Here is a 19901-nt window from a genome sequence, read left to right as displayed (position 1 = left end):
CAATGACCTGGGGCTGAGTTAACTTTTGAATGGCCTCCCGTAGCGTGAGGCGCAGGGTTTCTGAAACCAGTAAACCCGACTTGAAAAACCTGTGAGGCGGAGAACGTTCGAACTCCAGTTTGTAGTCCTAGGAGATCAGGTCTTTTACCCAGGTATCCTGGCAGGAGCTGAAGAATCTCAGGCGAGCTCCCATCCTGAGATCTCCCTGGAGCGGAGGGACACAGTCATGTGGAGAGTTTTGAGGAGACAGAGCTGAAGCTCTGGTCTCGATACCTAGTGGTGGCAGGTTTACGTGACCTACCTCTGGATCCTCGTGCCGCATTTGAGGGACCTCTTGCCTTACCCTTAAAGCGCGCCGCCCGAAAGGACTGCAGTGAAGGCCCAGTGTCAGAACGTCTAGCCGGTGGAGCAGCAGAGGGGAGGTACGTGGACTTACCTGGATTTCGAATGCCACTGCTGGAATCTAATTCACCTCAAAAACAGCCAATCACCTGTGAAGGGCAAGGCTTCCACACTCCTTTTAGACTCTGCGTCTGCCACCCACTGACGTAACCACAACGCTCTGTGTGCAGAAACCGCCATGGTAGAGGTACCATTTATAACGCCTATTCCTTTGATGGTATCACAGAGGAAGCGGGCAGATTCTTGGATGTGCTGAATCCGCGTCACCATATCAGCCAGGGACTTATCCCCAGTGAGGCCCTCCTGAAGATTACCAGCCCAAGTATGTATGGCGTGAGTCATCCAACAACCTGCAACGACAGTTCTTTAGGAGGCCCCTGCTGCAACATAAAAAGATTTTAAGGTGGTCTCTATTTTCCTGTCAGCGGGTTCCATTAAGGCTGTAGCCCCTGGAACCGGCAGTACTGTCAATTCTGACAGACGTGATACTGACGCATCAAAAGCAGGGGGAGATTCCAAGACCTTTCGCCCCTCATGACCAAAAGGAAAGGCGGCCATCGATTTTTTTGATACTTGGAATTTCTTGTCAGGAGTAGCCCATGGCTCCCTGAAAAGATCATCAAGTTTCTTTGATAGATAGATAGATAGATAGATAGATAGATAGATAGATAGATAGATAGATAGATAGATAGTAAATTAAAGAAGGCTGCGGCACTCGAGGTCTTGTCAAAAAGTTAGTTATAATTGAAACATCAAAGCCATTTTTGACAAGACCTCGAATGCCGCAGCCTTCTTTAATTTACTATTGATTCCGTTACTGGAGGCACCGGGGCAGATCTTACATTACAAACAGAGTGCCGGGCTGTATTTCAATATATATATATATATATATATATATATATATATATATATATATATATACACACACACACACACACACACATACATATATATATATATATATATATATATATATATATATATATATATATATATAGAGAGAGAGAGAGAGAGAGAGAGAGATAGAGATATATATAGAGAGAGAGAGAGATATAGATATATATATAACAATGCAATGGTGTGTCCGGCACTCAAACCTTTAGAGTTGTGGTTATTAAAATGACTCTTGCTTAACCGCCTGCTTCAAGTCTGCTGAGTGCCGCCTGTAAAACCCTGTTGCTAGATATATATATATATATATATATATATATATATATATATATATATATATAGAGAGATATATATATATAGAGAGATATATATATATATATATATATATATATATATATATATATATATTTTAGAGATGTGCACCGGAAATTTTTCGGGTTTTGTGTTTTGGATTCGGTTCCACGGCCGTCTTTTGGATTCGGACGCGTTTTGCCAAAATCTCCCTGAAATTTTTTTGTCGGATTCGGGTGTGTTTTGGATTCGGGTGTTTTTTTACAAAAAAACCCCTCAAAAACAGCTTAAATCATAGAATTTGGGGGTCATTTTGATCCCATCGTATTATTAACCTCAATAACCATAATTTCCACTCATTTTCAGTCTATTCTGAACACCTCACAATATTTTTAGTCCTAAAATTTGCACGAGGTCGCTGGATGGCCAAGCTAAGCGACACAAGTGGCCGACACAAACACCTGGCCCATCTAGGAGTGGCACTGCAGTGTCAGGCAGGATGGCACTTAAAAAAATAGTCCCCAAACAGCACATGATGCAAAGAAAAAAAAAGAGGCGCACCAAGGTCGCTGTGTGACTAAGCTAAGCGACACAAGTGGCCGACACAAACACCTGGCACATCTAGGAGTGGCACTGCAGTGTCAGACAGGATGGCACTTAAAAAAATAGTCCCCAAACAGCACATGATGCAAAGAAAAATGAAAGAAAAAAAAGAGGTGCAAGATGGAATTGTCCTTGGGCTCTCCCACCCTCCCTTATGTTGTATAAACAGGACATGCACACTTTAACGAACCCATCATTTCAGCGACAGGGTCTGCCACACGACTGTGACTGAAATGACTGGTTGGTTTGGGCCCCCACCAAAAAAGAAACAATCAATCTCTCCTTGCACAAACTGGCTCTACAGAGGCAAGATGTCCACCTCATCATCATCCTCCTCCAATTCCTCACCCCTTTCACGGTGTACATCCCCCTCCTCACAGATGATTAATTCGTCCCCCACTGGAATCCACCATCTCAGATCCCTGTGTACTTTCTGGAGGCAATTGCTGCTGGTGAATGTCTCCACGGAGGAATTGATTATAATTCATTTTGATGAACATCATCTTCTCCACATTTTCTGGAAGTAACCTCGTACGCCGATTGCCGACAAGGTGAGCGGCTGCACTAAACACTCTTTCGGAGTACACACTGGAGGAAGGGCAACTTAGGTAGAATAAAGCCAGTTTGTGCAAGGGCCTCCAAATTGCCTCTTTTTCCTGCCAGTATACGTACGCACTGTCTGACGTGCCTACTTGGATGCGGTCACTCATATAATCCTCCACCATTCTTTCAATGGTGACAGAATCATATGCAGTGACAGTAGACGACATGTCAGTAATCGTTGGCAGGTCCTTCAGTCCGGACCAGATGTCAGCACTCGCTCCAGACTGCTCTGCATCACCGCCAGCGGGTGGGCTCGGAATTCTTAGCCTTTTCCTCGCACCCCCAGTTGCGGGAGAATGTGAAGGAGGAGCTATTGACGGGTCACGTTCCGCTTGACTTGACAATTTTCTCACCAGCAGGTCTTTGAACCTCTGCAGACTTGTGTCTGCCGGAAAGAGAGATACAACGTAGGTTTTAAATCTAGGATCGAGCACGGTGGCCAAAATTTAGTGCTCTGATTTCAACAGATTGACTACCCGTGAATCCTGGTTAAGCGAATTAAGGGCTCCATCCACAAGTCCCACATGCCTAGCGGAATCGCTCTGTTTTAGCTTCTCCTTCAATGTCTCCAGCTTCTTCTGCAAAAGCCTGATGAGGGGAATGACATGACTCAGGCTGGCAGTGTCTGAACTGACTTCACGTGTGGCAAGTTCAAAGGGATGCAGAACCTTGCACAACGTTGAAATCATTCTCCACTGCGCTTGAGTCAGGTGCATTCCCCCTCCTTTGCCTATATCGTGGGCCGATGTATAGGCTTGAATGGCCTTTTGCTGCTCCTCCATCCTCTGAAGCATATAGAGGGTTGAATTCCACCTCGTTACCACCTCTTGCTTCAGATGATGGCAGGGCAGGTTCAGGAGTGTTTGCTGGTGCTCCAGTTTTCGGCACGCGGTGGCTGAATGCCGAAAGTGGCCCGCAATTCTTCGGGCCACCGACAGCATCTCTTGCACGCCCCTGTCGTTTTTTAAATAATTCTGCACCACCAAATTCAATGTATGTGTAAAACATGGGACGTGCTGGAATTTGCCCAGAAGTAATGCACGCACAATATTGGTGGCGTTGTCCGATGTCACAAATCCCCAGGAGAGTCCAATTGGGGTAAGCCATTCTGCGATGATGTTCCTCAGTTTCCATAAGAGGTTGTCAGCTGTGTGCCTCTTATGGAAAGCGGTGATACAAAGCGTAGCCTGCCTAGGAACGAGTTGGCGTTTGCGAGATGCTGCTACTGGTGCCGCCGCTGCTGTTCTTGCTGCGGGAGTCAATACATCTACCCAGTGGGCTGTCACAGTCATATATTCCTGAGTCTGCCCTGCTCCACTTGTCCACATGTCCGTGGTTAAGTGGACATTGGGTACAACTGAATTTTTTAGGACACTGGTGACTCTTTTTCTGACGTCTGTGTACATTTTCGGTATCGCCTGCCTAGAGAAATGGAACCTAGATGGTATTTGGTACTGGGGACACAGTACCTCAATCAAGTCTCTAGTTGCCTGTGAATTAACGGTGGATACCGGACACACGTTTCTCACCACCCAGGCTGACAAGACCTGAGTTATCCGCTTTGCAGCAGAATGACTGCTGTGATATTTCATCTTCCTCGCAAAGGACTGTTGGACAGTCAATTGCTTACTGGAAGTAGTACAAGTGGTCTTCCGACTTCCCCTCTGGGATGACGATCGACTCTCAGCAGCGCCAGCAGCAGTAGGCGTTACACTCAAGGATGCATCGGAGGAATCCCAGGCAGGAGAGGACTCGTCATACTTGCCAGTGACATGGCCTGCAGGACTATTGGCTTTCCTGTGTAAGGTGGAAATTGACATTGAGGGAGTTGGTGGTGTGGTTTGCAGGAGCTTGGTTACAAGAGGAAGGGATTTAGTGGTCAGTGGACTGCTTCCGCTGTCATCCAAAGTTTTTGAACTTGTCACTGACTTCTGATGAATGCGGTCCAGGTGACGTATAAGGGAGGATGTTCCTAGGTGGTTAACGTCCTTACCCCTACTTATTACAGCTTGACAAAGGCAACACACGGCTTGACACCTGTTGTCCGCATTTGTGTTGAAATAATTCCACACCGAAGAGGTGATTTTTTTTGTATTTTGACCAGGCATGTCAATGGCCATATTCGTCCCACGGACAACAGGTGTCTCCCCGGGTGCCTGACTTAAACAAACCACCTCACCATCAGAATCCTCCTTGTCAATTTCCTCCCCAGCGCCAGCAACACCCATATCCTCATCCTGGTGTACTTCAACAGTGACATCTTCAATTTGACTATCAGGAACTGGACTGCGGGTGCTCCTTCCAGCACTTGCAGGGAGCGTGCAAATGGTGGAAGGCGCAAGCTCTTCCCGTCCAGTGTTGGGAAGGTCAGGCATCGCAACCGACACAATTGGACTCTCCTTGGTGATTTGTGATTTAGAAGAACACAGTTCTTTGCTGTGCTTTTGCCAGCTTAAGTCTTTTCATTTTTCTAGCGAGAGGATGAGTGCTTCCATCCTCATGTGAATCTGAACCACTAGCCATGAACATAGGCCAGGGCCTCAGCCGTTCCTTGCCACTCCGTGTCGTAAATGGCATATTGGCAAGTTTACGCTTCTCATCAGACGCTTTCAATTTTGATTTTTGGGTCATTTTACTGAACTTTTGTTTTTTTGATTTTACATGCTCTCTACTATTACATTGGGCATCAGCCTTGGCAGACGACGTTGATGGCATTTCATCGTCTTGGCCATGACTAGTGGCAGCAGCTTCAGCACGAGGTGGAAGTGGATCTTGATCTTTCCCTATTTTAACCTCTACATTTTTGTGCTCCATTTTTTAATGTGTGGAATTATATGTCAGTATCAATAGCAATGGCCTACTACTATATATACTGCGCACAACTGAAATGGACCACAGGTATGGATGGATAGTATACTTGGCGACACAGAGGTAGGTAGAGCAGTGGCCTTCCGTACCACGTACTGCTATATATACTGGTGGTCACTGTCAGCAAACTGCAAAACTAAAATGCACCACAGCTATAGAATCTAGATGGATAGTATACTTGACGACACAGAGGTAGGTAGAGCAGTGGCCTTCCGTACCGTACTGCTATATATATACTGGTGGTCACTGTCAGCAAAACTCTGCACTGTACTCCTCCCTATATAATACTGCTGGTCCCCAGTCCCCACAATAAAGCAGTGTGAGCACAGATATATGCAGCACACTGAGCACAGATATGGAGCGTTTTTCAGGCAGACAACGTATAATACTGGTGGTCACTGGTCAGCAAAACTCTGCACTGTACTCCTCCTATATAATACAGCTGCTCCCCAGTCCCCACAATTAAGCAATAAGCACAAATATTTGCAGCAACATTAATAAACGGAGAGGACGCCAGCCACGTCCTCTCCCTAACATTTCCAATGCACGAGTGAAAATGGCGGCGACGCGCGGCTCCTTATATAGAATCCGAATCTCGCGAGAATCCGACAGCGGGATGACGACGTTCGGGCGCGCTTGGGTTAACCGAGCCATACGGGAGAATCCGAGTATGCCTCGGACCCGTGTAAAATGGGTGAAGTTCGGGGGGGTTCGGTTTCCGAAGAACCGAACCCGCTCATCACATAGATAGATATATCTATCTATCTATCTATCTATCTATCTATCTCGACAGCACTCAAAGCCTATGTATGTAAAGCAAAAAATGGTGGTGCAAGGCAGCAATAAATATAAAACACTCACTTCTCCAGTGGTGCAGAAAAAGTAGACAAGCCAGCACTCGCGTGTAGATGAAAGAAAAGCAAGATTTATTCCTTAACCAAACGGCATGGTGAAGTACAGCAAACACAGCCTGACAGCTGTTTCAACTGACTGGTCTTCCTCAGGGGCTAGCCTTCCTCTAGCCCCTGAGGATGACCAGTCAGTTGAAACAGCTGTCGGGCTGTGTTTGCTGTACTTCACCATGCCGTTTGGTTAAGGAATAAATCTTGCTTTTCTTTCATCTACACGCGAGTGCTGGCTTGTCTACTTTTTCTGCATCACTGGAGAAGTGAGTCTTTATATATGTTTCCTGATATACTCTTGGAATCCAAGAAGGAAGAGGGGGAGGAGCTGGAATCTAATACTGAGTTAGATGATCCCTCTGCTGCACAGGGTGTAGACTCGCTTATTGCAATAAGTGATGTACTAAATAAATATATATATATATATTTTATTATTATTATTATTTTTTGGGGGGGGGGTAATGGAATTAGGGAGAGGAGAAACACGTCTGCTGTCTGCCCTCTCTTTTGTCAGAGCAGCCATAGTACCTGCTGCCTTCCCTGTCTGGCAGTAGTCCGTTCATTTGCATCTTTTCAAACTGTACAATTGTTCGTTTCAGGCTGTGTGCTGGTTCCTGCCTAGCCCAGTATGTGTGGAGAGACTCAGAGGAGGAACTAGCACACAGCCTGAAACGAACAATTGTACAGTTTGAAAAGATGCAATGTGGTGTACAGTGCATTAGGAGCCTAATACAAGAGTCCTACAGCGGGCTCTCCCCCTTAACCACACCCCTGTACCAGTGTTTGGCCGTGGAGAATCACTTGGAGGAGGAGCTGGCAGTCCTGCAGCAACGCTTAGAGTGCAGGAAATGGCGCCAGGAAGCTGCTGTTCGCGCTCTGAGGAAGCGCCGCCCCTTGCAATGGCGCTGTGTGTAAAATGACGTAAAATCGCCTATTTTCACAAGCGCTGGCCAGTTTACGCGGGGGGCTATTGGATCACCCCAAGGGGAGTCCATATGCCCGCTTCTACCAACCTTCAGGCTCTGTACTGGGGGTGTGCGGCGTGCTGCGGGTGTGTGCGCGAGAGCACAATGCCTGCGTTACACTGACCTTCAGGACAGGTGTCCTGTTAGCAGGATCCAACTCTGCACCTCCAGGAGGCCGGTGTGGGTCCCCACCCAGTGTCCCTCCGTGCAGGTAAGCTGTTGCCCAACAGCTTACCTGAAAACAACAACATTTAAAATAAACTGAAGATAAACTCTCTGGAGCGCCAGAGTGTGCATCCTCTCCTGAGGGCACATTTTTCTAAACTGAGCTGTGAGGGAGGGCATAGAGGGGAGGAGCCAGCACACCCTGTGGAACAAATTTAAAAGTGCACTGGATCCTTTGGACCCCATCTATACCCATCGTGTCCCCAGTATCCCTTATGATAGAGAAACAAACTCTGCATCATTGGTATTATATTTTAAATTACTGCCCAGAGGGAATGGGATAGACAGAAGACACCACAAAAGGAGTGAACAGTAGAGGGTCATTCCGCACTTCCTCTCCTGTTATTCTTTATGTGTCAGACTTAAATTTCAAGTAAACCAGTTTTCGAAGTAGAAGGGGGAAAAGTCTATTTTGTAACTAGTGCCATAACTCGCTGGAGCGAGACACAAACCCATCAGTAAGATTTCAACCAGCAAAAGGAATATTTTACAAGAGTAAGTTGGTCTTAAATCAAGTAATTTCACTATCATTTTTCCCTCTTTGAAAGGAATAAGCAAGTTTGCTATACTTGCCCTCTTCTCAGCTTTATCTTTTTCTGCTTGAAGCTTCCGACTTCGCTCAATCCAAGCGGCTGTATCATCTAACCACAGTTCATCTTCCCCCAGGGATTTTATTTTTCTGTAGGTGGAAAGAAGATAAGCAGGGAGGAGTGAGGGTAGAGTGGACAGTGTTCTTCAGATAACTGCACATTTCAGAACAAGGAACTTTGCTTTTTTTCAACATCAATGTCTCCTGTCTGGATGTAATTTAGTTGAACGAAAGTTTGAGAATAATTAAAAGAAGCCACGAAGACCTCAGCTTGCACTAAACAATACTCTTCACTTACCCTAATTTCTGGTTCAGCATCCTTTTCTCTTTTGCAGCTGCTAATTTCTCTCTTATCTCTTGTTGATGCCTCAGGACCATTGGGTTAATAATAGCGGCTGCAACGGGGTCTTCTTTAGTGCCACACTCTACAAAACAATTAAGCATCAGTTAAATATAACAACGTGCCTAGTTTAACAAATAGCTTATTGAGAATGATGGGAACAAAATAACATACCTGTTTTAACTGTATTCACTTCCAAGGGTTTCAAGCCAAGTTTAGCACGCAGTTTGCTAGAAAAAGGAAAAAGGTGTTGGCTTACCGAATTGGAACAAGTGCATTCTGTTAAGTGCTCTCAGGTGGGTCAATTACAAAAACAGAAGAAAAAAAAAATATATATATATAAGATTTTAAACCTACTGGTAAATCTTTTTCTCCTAGTCTGTAGAGGATGCTGGAGACTCCGTAAGGACCATGGGGTATAGACCGGCTCCGCAGGAGACATGGGCACTATAAAGAACTTTAGATGGGTGTGCACTGGCTCCTCCCTCTATGCCCCTCCTCCAGACCTCAGTTAGAGAACTGTGCCCAGAGGAAACGAACAGTACGAGGAAAGGATTTTTGTTAATCTAAGGGCAAGATTCATACCAGCCCACACCATCCACACCGTATAACCTGGAATATACGCAACCAGTCAACAGTATGAACAAAAAACAGCATCAGCCAAAGACTGATCTCAACTGTAACATAACCCTTATGTAAGCAATAACTATATACAAGCCTTGCAGAACTTCGTCCGCACTGGGACGGGCGCCCAGCATCCTCTACGGACTAGGAGAAAAAGATTTACCGGTAGGTTTAAAATCTTATTTTCTCTTACGTCCTAGAGGATGCTGGGGACTCCGTAAGGACCATGGGGATTATACCAAAGCTCCAGACCGGGCGGGAGAGTGCGGATGACTCTGCAGCACCGATTGTGCAAACATGAGGTCCTCATCAGCCAGGGTATCAAACTTGTAGAATTTTGCAAAAGTGTTTGAACCCGACCAAGTCGCCGCTCGGCAAAGCTGTAATGCAGAGACGCCTCGGGCAGCTGCCCAAGAAGAGCCCACCTTCCTAGTGGAATGGGCCTTTACCGAAATCAATAACGGCAATCCAGCCGTAGAATGAATCGTGTTACAGATCCAGCGAGCAATAGTCTGCTTAGAAGCAGGAGCGCAAACCTTGTTGGCTGCATACAGGATAAACAGTGCCTCTGTTTTCCTAACCCGAGCCGTCCTGGCTACATACATTTTTAAGGCCCTGACTACATCAAGGGACTTAGAATCCTCCAAGTCACCCGTAGCCACAGGTACCACAACAGCTTGGTTCATATGAAACGATGAAACCACTTTAGACAAAAATTGAGGACGAGTCCTTAATTCCGCTCTATCCACATGGAAAATTAGATAGGGGCTTTTGTGAGACAAAGCCGCCAATTCGGACACCCGCCTTGCAGATGCCAAGGCCCACAACATGACCACCTTCCAAGTGAGAAATTTTAATTCAACCGTTTGAAGAGGTTCAAACCAGTGAGATTTTAGGAACTGTAACACCACGTTAAGGTCCCATGGTGCCACTGGAGGCACAAAAGGAGGCTGTATGTGCAGCACTACCTTTACAAAAGTCTGGACTTCTGGGAGAGAAGCCAATTCCTTCTGAAAGAAAATTGATAAGGCCGAAATCTGTACCTTAATGGAGCCTAATTTTAGACCCATATCCACTCCTGTCTGTAGAAAGCTGAGAAAACGGCCCAGATGGAATTCCTCCGTAGGAGCATTCTTGGCTTCACACCAAGATACATACTTTCTCCAGATACGGTGATAATGTTTCGCCATTACCTCCTTCCTAGCCTTTATCAGAGTAGGGATGACTTCTTCCGGAATGCCTTTCCCAGCTAGGATTCGGTGTTCAACCGCAATGCCGTCAAATGTAACCGCTGTAAGTCCTGGAACACACAGGGCCCCTGTTGCAACAGGTCCTCTCTGAGAGGAAGAGGCCACGGATCTTCTGTGAGCATTTCCTGAAGCTCTGAATACCAGGCCCTTCGAGGCCAATCTGGAACAATGAGTATTGTCCGCACGCTTGTTCGTCTTATGATTCTCAATATCTTTGAGATGAGTGGAAGAGGAGGGAACACATAGACCGACTGAAACACCCACGGTGTCACCAGGGCGTCTACTGCTACTGCCTGAGGGTGCCTTGACCTGGCACAATACCTCCGAAGCTTCTTGTTGAGGCGTGACGCCATCATGTCTATTTGAGGAAGTCCCCAATGACTTATCTCTGCAAAAACTTCTTGATGAAGTCCCCACTCTCCTGGATGGAGATCGTGTCTGCTGAGGAAGTCTGCTTCCCAGTTGTCCACCCCCGGAATGAAGACTGCTGCCAACGCGCTTATGTGATTTTCCACCCAGCGAAGAATCCTGGTGGCTTCCGCCATTGCCGCTCTGCTCCTTGTCCCGCCTTGGCGGTTTACATGAGCCACGGCTGTGACGTTGTCCGATTGAATCAGAACCGGTCGGTCGCGAAGAAGATTATCCGCTTGACGTAGGCAGTTGTATATAGCCCTCAATTCCAGTACGGTGATGTGCAGACAAGCCTCCTGGCTTGACCAAGTTTTCTCCTTGTGTGACTGCTCCCCATCCTCAGAGGCTCGCGTCCGTGGTCACCAGAACCCAGTCCCGAATGCCGAATCCTGCGACCCTCTAGAAGGTGAGCACTCCGTAGTCACCACAGGAGAGACACCCTGGCCCTGGGGGACAGGCTTATTTTCTGATGAATTTGAAGATGGGACCCGGACCACTTGTCCAGAAGGTCCCACTGAAACGTCCTCGCATGAAACCTGCCGAAGGGGATGGCCTTGTAGGTCGCCACCATTTTCCCCAGTACTAGAGTGCATTGATGGACTGACACTCTTTTCGGTTTTAACAGGTCTCTGACCATGTTCTGGAGTTCGAGCTTTTCCCATTGGGAGAAAAACCCTCTTTTGTTCCGTGTCCAGAATCATGCCTAAGAAAGATAGCCGAGTTGTTGGAACCAACTGACTTTGGTAGATTCAGAATCCAGCCATGTTGCTGCAGCACTCTCAGGGAGAGCGCCACGCTTTTCAGCAACTGATCTCTCGATCTCGCTTTTATCAGGAGATCGTCCAAGTACGGGATAATTGTGACTCCCTGCCGGCGCAGGAGCACCATCATTTCCGCCATTACCTTGGTGAAAATCCTCGGGGCCGTGGAAAGCACAAACGGCAACGTCTGAAACTGGTAATGACAGTCCTGTACAGCGAATCTCAGGTACTCCTGATGAGGGGGATATATGGGGACATGAAGGTATGCGTTCTTTATGTCCAGTGACACCATAAAATCCCCCCCTTCCAGGCTGGAGATAACTGCCCGGAGCGATTCCATCTTGAATTTGAACTTTTTCAAGTACAGGTTTAGGGATCTTAAATTTAGAATGGGTCTGACCGAGCCATCCGGTTTCGGGACCACAAATAGGGTTGAATAGTACCCCTTCCCCTGTTGAACTAGGGGAACCTCGACAACCACTTGTTGTTGACACAGTTTTTGAATTGCAGCTAAAACTATCTCCCTTTCTGGGGAAGAAGCTGGTAAAGCCGATTTGAAAAACCGGCGAGGAGGCACGTCTTCGAATTCCAGCTTGTAACCCTGGGATACAATTTCCATTGCCCAAGGATCCACGTCTGACTGAACCCAGACGTGGCTGAAGAGTCGAAGATGTGCCCCCACCGGCGCAGACTCTCTCAGTGGAGCCCCAGCGTCATGCGGTGGATTTAGTAGAAGCCGGGGAGGACTTCTGCTCCTGGGAACTAGCCGTAGCAGGCAGTCTTTTCCCTCTACCCTTACCTCTGGTGAGGAAGGAAGAGCCCCGACCTCTTCTGGACTTATGCGACCGAAAGGACTGCATCTGATATTGCGGCGTTTTCTTTTGCTGTGGGGAAACATAAGGTAAAAAAATAAGATTTTACTCACCGGTAAATCTATTTCTCGTAGTCCGTAGTGGATGCTGGGACTCCGTAAGGACCATGGGGAATAGCGGCTCCGCAGGAGACTGGGCACAACTAAAGAAAGCTTTAGGACTACCTGGTGTGCACTGGCTTCTCCCACTATGACCCTCCCCCAGACCTCAGTTAGGATACTGTGCCCGGAAGAGCTGACACAATAAGGAAGGATTTTGAATCCCGGGTAAGACTCATACCAGCCACACCAATCACACCGTATAACTCGTGATACTATACCCAGTTAACAGTATGAACAATAACTGAGCTTCTCAACAGATGGCTCAACAATAACCCTTTAGTTAAACAATAACTATATACAAGTATTGCAGACAATCCGCACTTGGGATGGGCGCCCAGCATCCACTACGGACTACGAGAAATAGATTTACCGGTGAGTAAAATCTTATTTTCTCTGACGTCCTAAGTGGATGCTGGGACTCCGTAAGGACCATGGGGATTATAACAAAGCTCCCAAACAAGCGGGAGAGTGCGGATGACTCTGCAGCAACGAATGGGCAAACTCTAGGTTCTCCTCAGCCAGGGTGTCAAACTTGTAGAATTTAGCAAATGTGTTTGACCCCGACCAAGTAGCTGCTCGGCAAAGTTGTAGAGCCGAGACACCTCGGGCAGCCGCCCAAGAAGATCCCACCATCCTCGTGGAATGGGCTTTCACTGATTTAGGATGCAGCAATCCAGCCGCAGAATGTGCAAGCTGAATCGTATTACAGATCCAGCGAGCAATAGTGTGCTTTGAAGCAGGAGCACCCAGCTTGTTGGGTGCATACAGGATAAACAACGAGTCAGTTTTCCTGACACTAGCTGTCCTGGAAACATAAATTCTCAGGGCCCTGACTACGTCCAACAACTTGGAAGCCTCCAAGTCTTCAGTAGCCGCAGGCACCACGATAGGTTGGTTCAAATGAAAAACTGATACCACCTTAGGGAGAAACTGGGGACGAGTCCTCAATTCTGCCCTATCCATATGAAAAATCAGATAAGGGCTTTTACATGACAAAGCCGCCAATTCTGACACACGCCTGGCCGAAGCCAAGGCCAACAGCATGACCACTTTCCACGTGAGATATTTTAATTCCACAGTTTTAAGTGGCTCAAACCAATGTGACTTTAGGAAATCCAACACCACGTTGAGATCCCAAGGTGCCACTGGAGGCACAAAAGGGGGCTGAATATGCAGCAAAATGCAGAAATCGACCTAGTTGAAATTCCTCTGTTGGGGCCTTTTTTGGCCTCACACCAAGTAACATATTTCCGCCATATGCGGTGATAATGTTTTGCAGTTACATCTTTCCTGGCTTGAATCAGCGTAGGAATGACTTCCTCCGGAATGTTCTTTTCCTTTAGGATCCGGCGTTCAACCGCCATGCCATCAAAACGCAGCCGCGGTAAGTCTTGGAACAGACAGGGCCCCTGCTGCAGCAGGTCCTGTCTGAGCGGCAGAGGCCATGGGTCCTCTGATATATTTTCTTGAAGTTCTGGGTACCAGGCTCTTCTTGGCCAATCCGGAACCACGAGTATCGTTCTTACTCCTCGCCTTATTATTCTCAGTACCTTTGGTATGAGAGGCAGAGGGGGGAACACATAAAACGACTGGTACACCCACGGTGTTACCAGAGCGTCCACAGCTATCGCCTGAAGGTCCCTTGACCTGGCGCAATATCTTTTATAGCTTTTTGTTGAGGCGGGACGCCTTCATGTCCACCTGTGGCCTTTCCCAATGGTGTACAATCCTTTGGAAGACTTCTGGATGAAGTCCCCACACTCTCGGGTGGAAGTCGTGTCTGCTGAGAAGATCTGCTTCCCAGTTGTCCACTCCGGGAATGAACACTGCTGACAGTGCTAACACATGATTTTCCGCCCATCGGAGAATCCTTGTGGCTTCTGCCATCGCCATCCTGCTTCTTGTGCCGCCCTGTTGGTTTACATGGGCGACTGCCGTGATGTTGCCTGATTGGATCAGGACCGGCTGGTTTTGAAGCAGAGGCCTTGCCTGACTCAGGGCATTGTAAATGGCCCTCTGTTCCAGAATATTTATGTAGGGAAGTCACCTGACTTGACCAAAGTCCCTGGTAGTTTCTTCCCTGTGTGACTGCCCCCCAGCCTCAAAGGCTGGCATCCATGGTCACTAGGACCTAGTCCTGTATGTCGAACCTGCGGCCCTCTTGAAGATGGGCACTCTGCAGCCACTACAGTAGAGATACCCTGGTCCTTGGAGACAGGGTTATCAGCCTAATGCATCTGAAGATGCGACCCGGACCACTTGTCTAACAGGTCCCCCTGAAAAGTTCTTGCATGGAACCTGCCGAATGGGATTGCTTCGTAGGAAGCTATCATTTTTCCCAGGACTCGCGTGCAATGATGCACCGATAACTGTTTTGGCTTCAGGAGGTCTCTGACTAGAGATGACAGCTCCTTGGCTTTCTCCTCCGGGAGAAACACTTATTTCTGGTCTGTGTCCAGAACCATCCCCAGGAACAGTAGACGTGTCGTAGGAACCAGCTGTGACTCTGGACTGTTTAGAATCCAACCGTGCTGTTGTAGCACTTTCCAAAATAGTGCTACCCCGACTAGCAACTGCTCCTTGGACCTCGCCCTTATAAGGAGATTGTCCAAGTACGGGATAATTAAAACTCCCCTTTTTCGAAGGAGTATCATCATTCCGGCCATTACCTTGGTAACACCCTCGGTGCCATGTACAGTCCAAACGGCAGAGTCTGGACTTGGTAATGGTAATCATGTACCACAAATCTGAGGTACTCCTGGCGAGGATAGTAAATAGGGACATGCAGGTAAGCATCCTTCATGTCCCGGGATACCATGTAATCCCCCTCGTCCAGGCTTGCAATAACCGCCCTGAGCGATTCCATCTTGAACTTGAATTTTTTATGCATGTGTTCAAGGATTTTAAATATAAAGAAGGGTCACACCGAACCATGCGGTTTCGGTACCCCAAACCGTGTGGAATAGTAACCCCGTCCTTGTTGAAGTAGGGGCACCTTAAGTATTACCTGCTGGGAATACAGCTTATTAATTGCCTCTAGCACAGCCTCCCTGCCTGAGGGAGTTGTCGGCAAGGCATATTTGAGGAAACGGCGGGGGGGGAAGACATCTCGAATTCCAGCTTGTACCCCTGAAATACTACTTGAATGAAACAGGGATCCACCTGTGAGCGAGCCCACTGATCGCTGAAATTTTTGAGACGGCCCCCCACCGTACCTGGCTACACCTGTGGAGCCCCCGCGTCATGCTGTGGACTCAGAGGAAGCGAGAGAAGAATTATGATTCTGGGAACAGGCTGACTGGTGCAGCTTTTTCCCTCTTCCCTTGTCTCTGTACAGAAAGGAAGCGCCTTCGACCCGCTTGCTTTTCTGAAGCCGAAAGGACTGTACCTGATAATACAGTGCTTTCTTAGTCTGTGAGGAAAACTGAGGTAAAAATATTTCTTCCCAGCTGTTGCTGCGGATACGAGGTCCCAGAGACCATCCCCAAATAATTCCTCACCCTTATAAGGCAGAATCTCTATGCGCCTTTTAAGGTCAGCATCACCTGTCCAGTGACAGGTCTCTAATACCCTCCTGACAGAATGGACATTACATTCATTTTGGATGCCAGCCGGCAAAACATCCCTCTGTGCATCCCTCATATATAAGACGACGTCTTTAATATGTTCTCATGTTAGCAAACTAGTATGTTTGACAGGGTCACCGACCACGCTGCAGCAGCACGCTCTGCAGGTTTCAGTCTAGTACCTGAGTGTGTAAATACAGACTTCAGGATAGCCTCCTGCTTTTTATCAACAGGTACCTTCAAAGTGGCCGTTCCTAAAACGGCAGTGCCACCTATTTTGACAACCGTGTGAGCGCCTTATCCACCCTAGGGGATATCTCCCAGCGTAACTTATCCTCTGGCGGGAAAAGGTACGCCATCAGTAACTTTTTAGAAATTACCAGTTTCTTATCAGGGGGAACCCACGCTTTTCACACACTTCATTCATTCATCTGATGGGGGAACAAAACACTGCCTGCTTTTTCTCCCCAAACATAAAAACCCATTTTTAGAGGTTAATGTCAGAAATGTGTAACACATTTTTTATTGCCGGGATCAAGTCACGGATGTTCCTAGTGGATTGCGTATATGTCTCAACCTTGTCGACACTGGAGTCAGACTCCGTGTCGACATCTGTGTCTGCCATCTGAATGAGCGGGCGTTTTTGAGCCCCTGATGGCCTTTGAGACGCCTGGGCAGGCACGGGCTGAGAAGCCGGCTGTCCCACAGCTGTTACGTCATCCACCCTTTTATGTAAGGAGTTGACACTGTCGGTTAATACCTTTTACCTAACCATCCACTCTGGTGTCGGCCCCACAGGGGGCGACATCACATTTATCGGCATCTGCTCCGTCACTATATAAGCCTCCTCCTCAAACATGTCGACACAGCTGTACCGACACACCGCACACACACAGGGAATGCTCTGACTGAGGACAGGACCCACAAAGCCCTTTGGGGAGACAGAGAGAGAGTATGCCAGCACACACCAGAGCGCTATATAATGTGGGGATTAACACTATAACTGAGTGAATTTTCCCCCATAGCTGCTTGTATATACAATATTGCGCCTAAATTTAGTGCCCCCCCTCTCTTTTTAACCCTTTGAGCCTGAAAACTACAGGGGAGAGCCTGGGGAGCTTTCTTCCAGCTGCACTGTGAAGAGAAAATGGCGCCAGTGTGTCTGAGGGAGATAGCTCCGCCCCTTTTCCGCGGCCTATTCTCCCGCTTTTTTCTGGATTCTGGCATATATAGCCTCTGGGGCTATATATTGTGGTATTTTTGCCAGCCAAGGTGTTTTTATTGCTGCTCAGGGCGCCCCCCCCCAAGCGCCCTGCACCCTCAGTGACCGGAGTGTGAAGTGTGTATGAGGAGCAATGGCGCACAGCTGCAGTGCTGTGCGCTACCTTGGTGAAGACTGATGTCTTCTGCCGCCGTTTTTCCGGACCTCTTCTTGCTTCTGGCTCTGTAAGGGGGACGGCGGCGCGGCTCCGGGACCGAACACCAAGGACTGGGCCTGCGGTCGATCCCTCTGGAGCTAATGGTGTCCAGTAGCCTAAGAAGCCCAATCCGGCTGCAAGCAGGCGAGTTCGCTTCTTCTCCCCTTAGTCCCTCGCTGCAGTGAGCCTGTTGCCAGCAGGTCTCACTGAAAATAAAAAACCTAAATTTATACTTTCTTTCTAAGGGCTCAGGAGAGCCCCTAGTGTGCATCCAACCTCGGCCGGGCACAAGATCTAACTGAGGCTTGGAGGAGGGTCATAGTGGGAGGAGCCAGTGCACACCAGGTAGTCATAAATCTTTCTAGAGTGCCCAGCCTCCTTCGGAGCCCGCTATTCCCCATGGTCCTTTCGGAGTTCCCAGCATCCACTAGGACGTCAGAGAAACCACTGGTAGTTTTTTCTCCCCAAACATAATACCCTTTTTTGTGGTACCTGGGGTAACATCAGAAATGTGCAACACATTTTTCATTGCCTCAATCATGTAACGTGTGGCCCTATTGGAAGTTACATTAGTCTCATCGTCGTCGACACTGGATTCAGTATCCGTGTCGACATCTGTGTCTGCCATCTGAGGTAGTGGGCGTTTTAGAGCCCCTGATGGCTTCTGAGACAGCTGGGCAGGCACGAGCTGAGAAGCCGGCTGTCCCACATCTGCTATGTCGTCAAACCTTTTATGTAAGGAGTTGACACTTTCACGTAATTCCTTCCACAAGTCCATCCACTCAGGTGTCGGCCCCACAGGGGGCGACATCACATTTATCGGCATCTGCTCCGCCTCCACATTAGCCTCCTCATCAACCATGTCGACACAGCCGTACCGACACACCGCACACACACAGGGAATGCTCTGACTGAGGACAGGACCCCACAAAGTCCTTTGGGGAGACAGAGAGAGAGTATGCCAGCACACACCAGAGCGCTATATAATGCAGGGATTCACACTACCCACAGTGATTTTTCCCTTATAGCTGCTATAATACACAGATTTGCGCCTAAATTTAGTGCCCCCCCCCTCTCTTTTTAACCCTTTGAGCCTGAAAACTACAGGGGAGAGCCTGGGGAGCTGTCTTCCAGCTGCACTGTGAAGAGAAAATGGCGCCAGTGTGCTGAGGGAGATAGCCCCGCCCCTTTTTCGGCTGACTTTTCTCCCGCTTTTTTATGGATCCTGGCAGGGGTATTTATCACATATATAGCCTCTTGGACTATATATTGTGCTTATTTTGCCAGACAAGGTGTTAATATTGCTGCTCAGGGCGCCCCCCCCCCCCAGCGCCCTGCACCCATCAGTGACCGGAGTGTGAGGTGTGCATGAGGAGCAATGGCGCACAGCTGCAGTGCTGTGCGCTACCTTGTTGAAGACCGAAGTCTTCTGCCGCCGATTTTCAGGACCATCTTCATGCTTCTGGCTCTGTAAGGGGGACGGCGGCGCGGCTCCGGGACCGAACGATCGAGGTCGGGTCCTGTGTTCTATCCCTCTGGAGCTAATGGTGTCCAGTAGCCTAAGAAGCCCAAACTAGCTCCAATCAGGTAGGTTCGCTTCTTCTCCCCTTAGTCCCTCGTAGCAGTGAGTCTGTTGCCAGCAGATCTTGCTGAAAATAAAAAACCTAAAAATATACTTTCTTTTCTAGGAGCTCAGGAGAGCCCCTAGTGTGCATCCAGCTCAGCCGGGCACAAGATTCTAACTGAGGTCTGGAGGAGGGTCATAGTGGGAGGAGCCAGTGCACACCAGGTAGTCCTAAAGCTTTCTTTAGTTGTGCCCAGTCTCCTGCGGAGCCGCTATTCCCCATGGTCCTTACGGAGTTCCCAGCATCCACTAGGACGTCAGAGAAATATATACATACATACACACTCACTGCGCCATTTAAAAGTGCCCCCCCCCCCCTCTTTATTGCCCTCTGTCACCGTGTTCAGCAGGGGAGAGTCCGGGGAGCCAGCTTCTCTGCGGTGTGCTGTGGAGAAAATGGCGCTGGTTAGTGCTGGAGGATCAAGCTCCGCCCCCTCAGCGGCGGGCTTCGATCCCGCTCAAATTTCCAATACTGGCGGGGGATTATATAATATACTGCCTTCGCAGCCTATATATATATGTTAGTCAGTTCCTAGAGGTTTATTATTGCTGCCCAGGGCGCCTCCCCTGCGCCCTGCACCCTTCAGTGCCCACT

The 19901-nt window shown here is 48.2% G+C and overlaps 1 protein-coding gene across 2 annotated transcripts in view; it reads right to left on the bottom strand.

The window, feature by feature from the left end:
* SART1 (spliceosome associated factor 1, recruiter of U4/U6.U5 tri-snRNP) overlaps positions 1-19901 on the bottom strand; it is a 204242-nt gene that overhangs the window by 136517 nt on the left and 47824 nt on the right. For both annotated transcript variants that reach the window (XM_063945135.1, XM_063945136.1), the window contains exons 4-6: positions 8854-8909; positions 8638-8764; positions 8324-8429 (exon numbers count right to left, since the gene is read on the bottom strand). In XM_063945135.1, the coding sequence (XP_063801205.1) occupies positions 8324-8429; positions 8638-8764; positions 8854-8909 (289 nt within the window). The remainder of the gene's footprint in view (positions 1-8323; positions 8430-8637; positions 8765-8853; positions 8910-19901) is intronic.

Source organism: Pseudophryne corroboree, chromosome 11 (genome assembly GCF_028390025.1).
Source record: "Pseudophryne corroboree isolate aPseCor3 chromosome 11, aPseCor3.hap2, whole genome shotgun sequence".
NCBI lineage: Eukaryota > Metazoa > Chordata > Amphibia > Anura > Myobatrachidae > Pseudophryne > Pseudophryne corroboree.
Note: the sequence above shows the minus strand (reverse complement) of the source record. Positions and strands in the feature narration are given on the sequence as shown.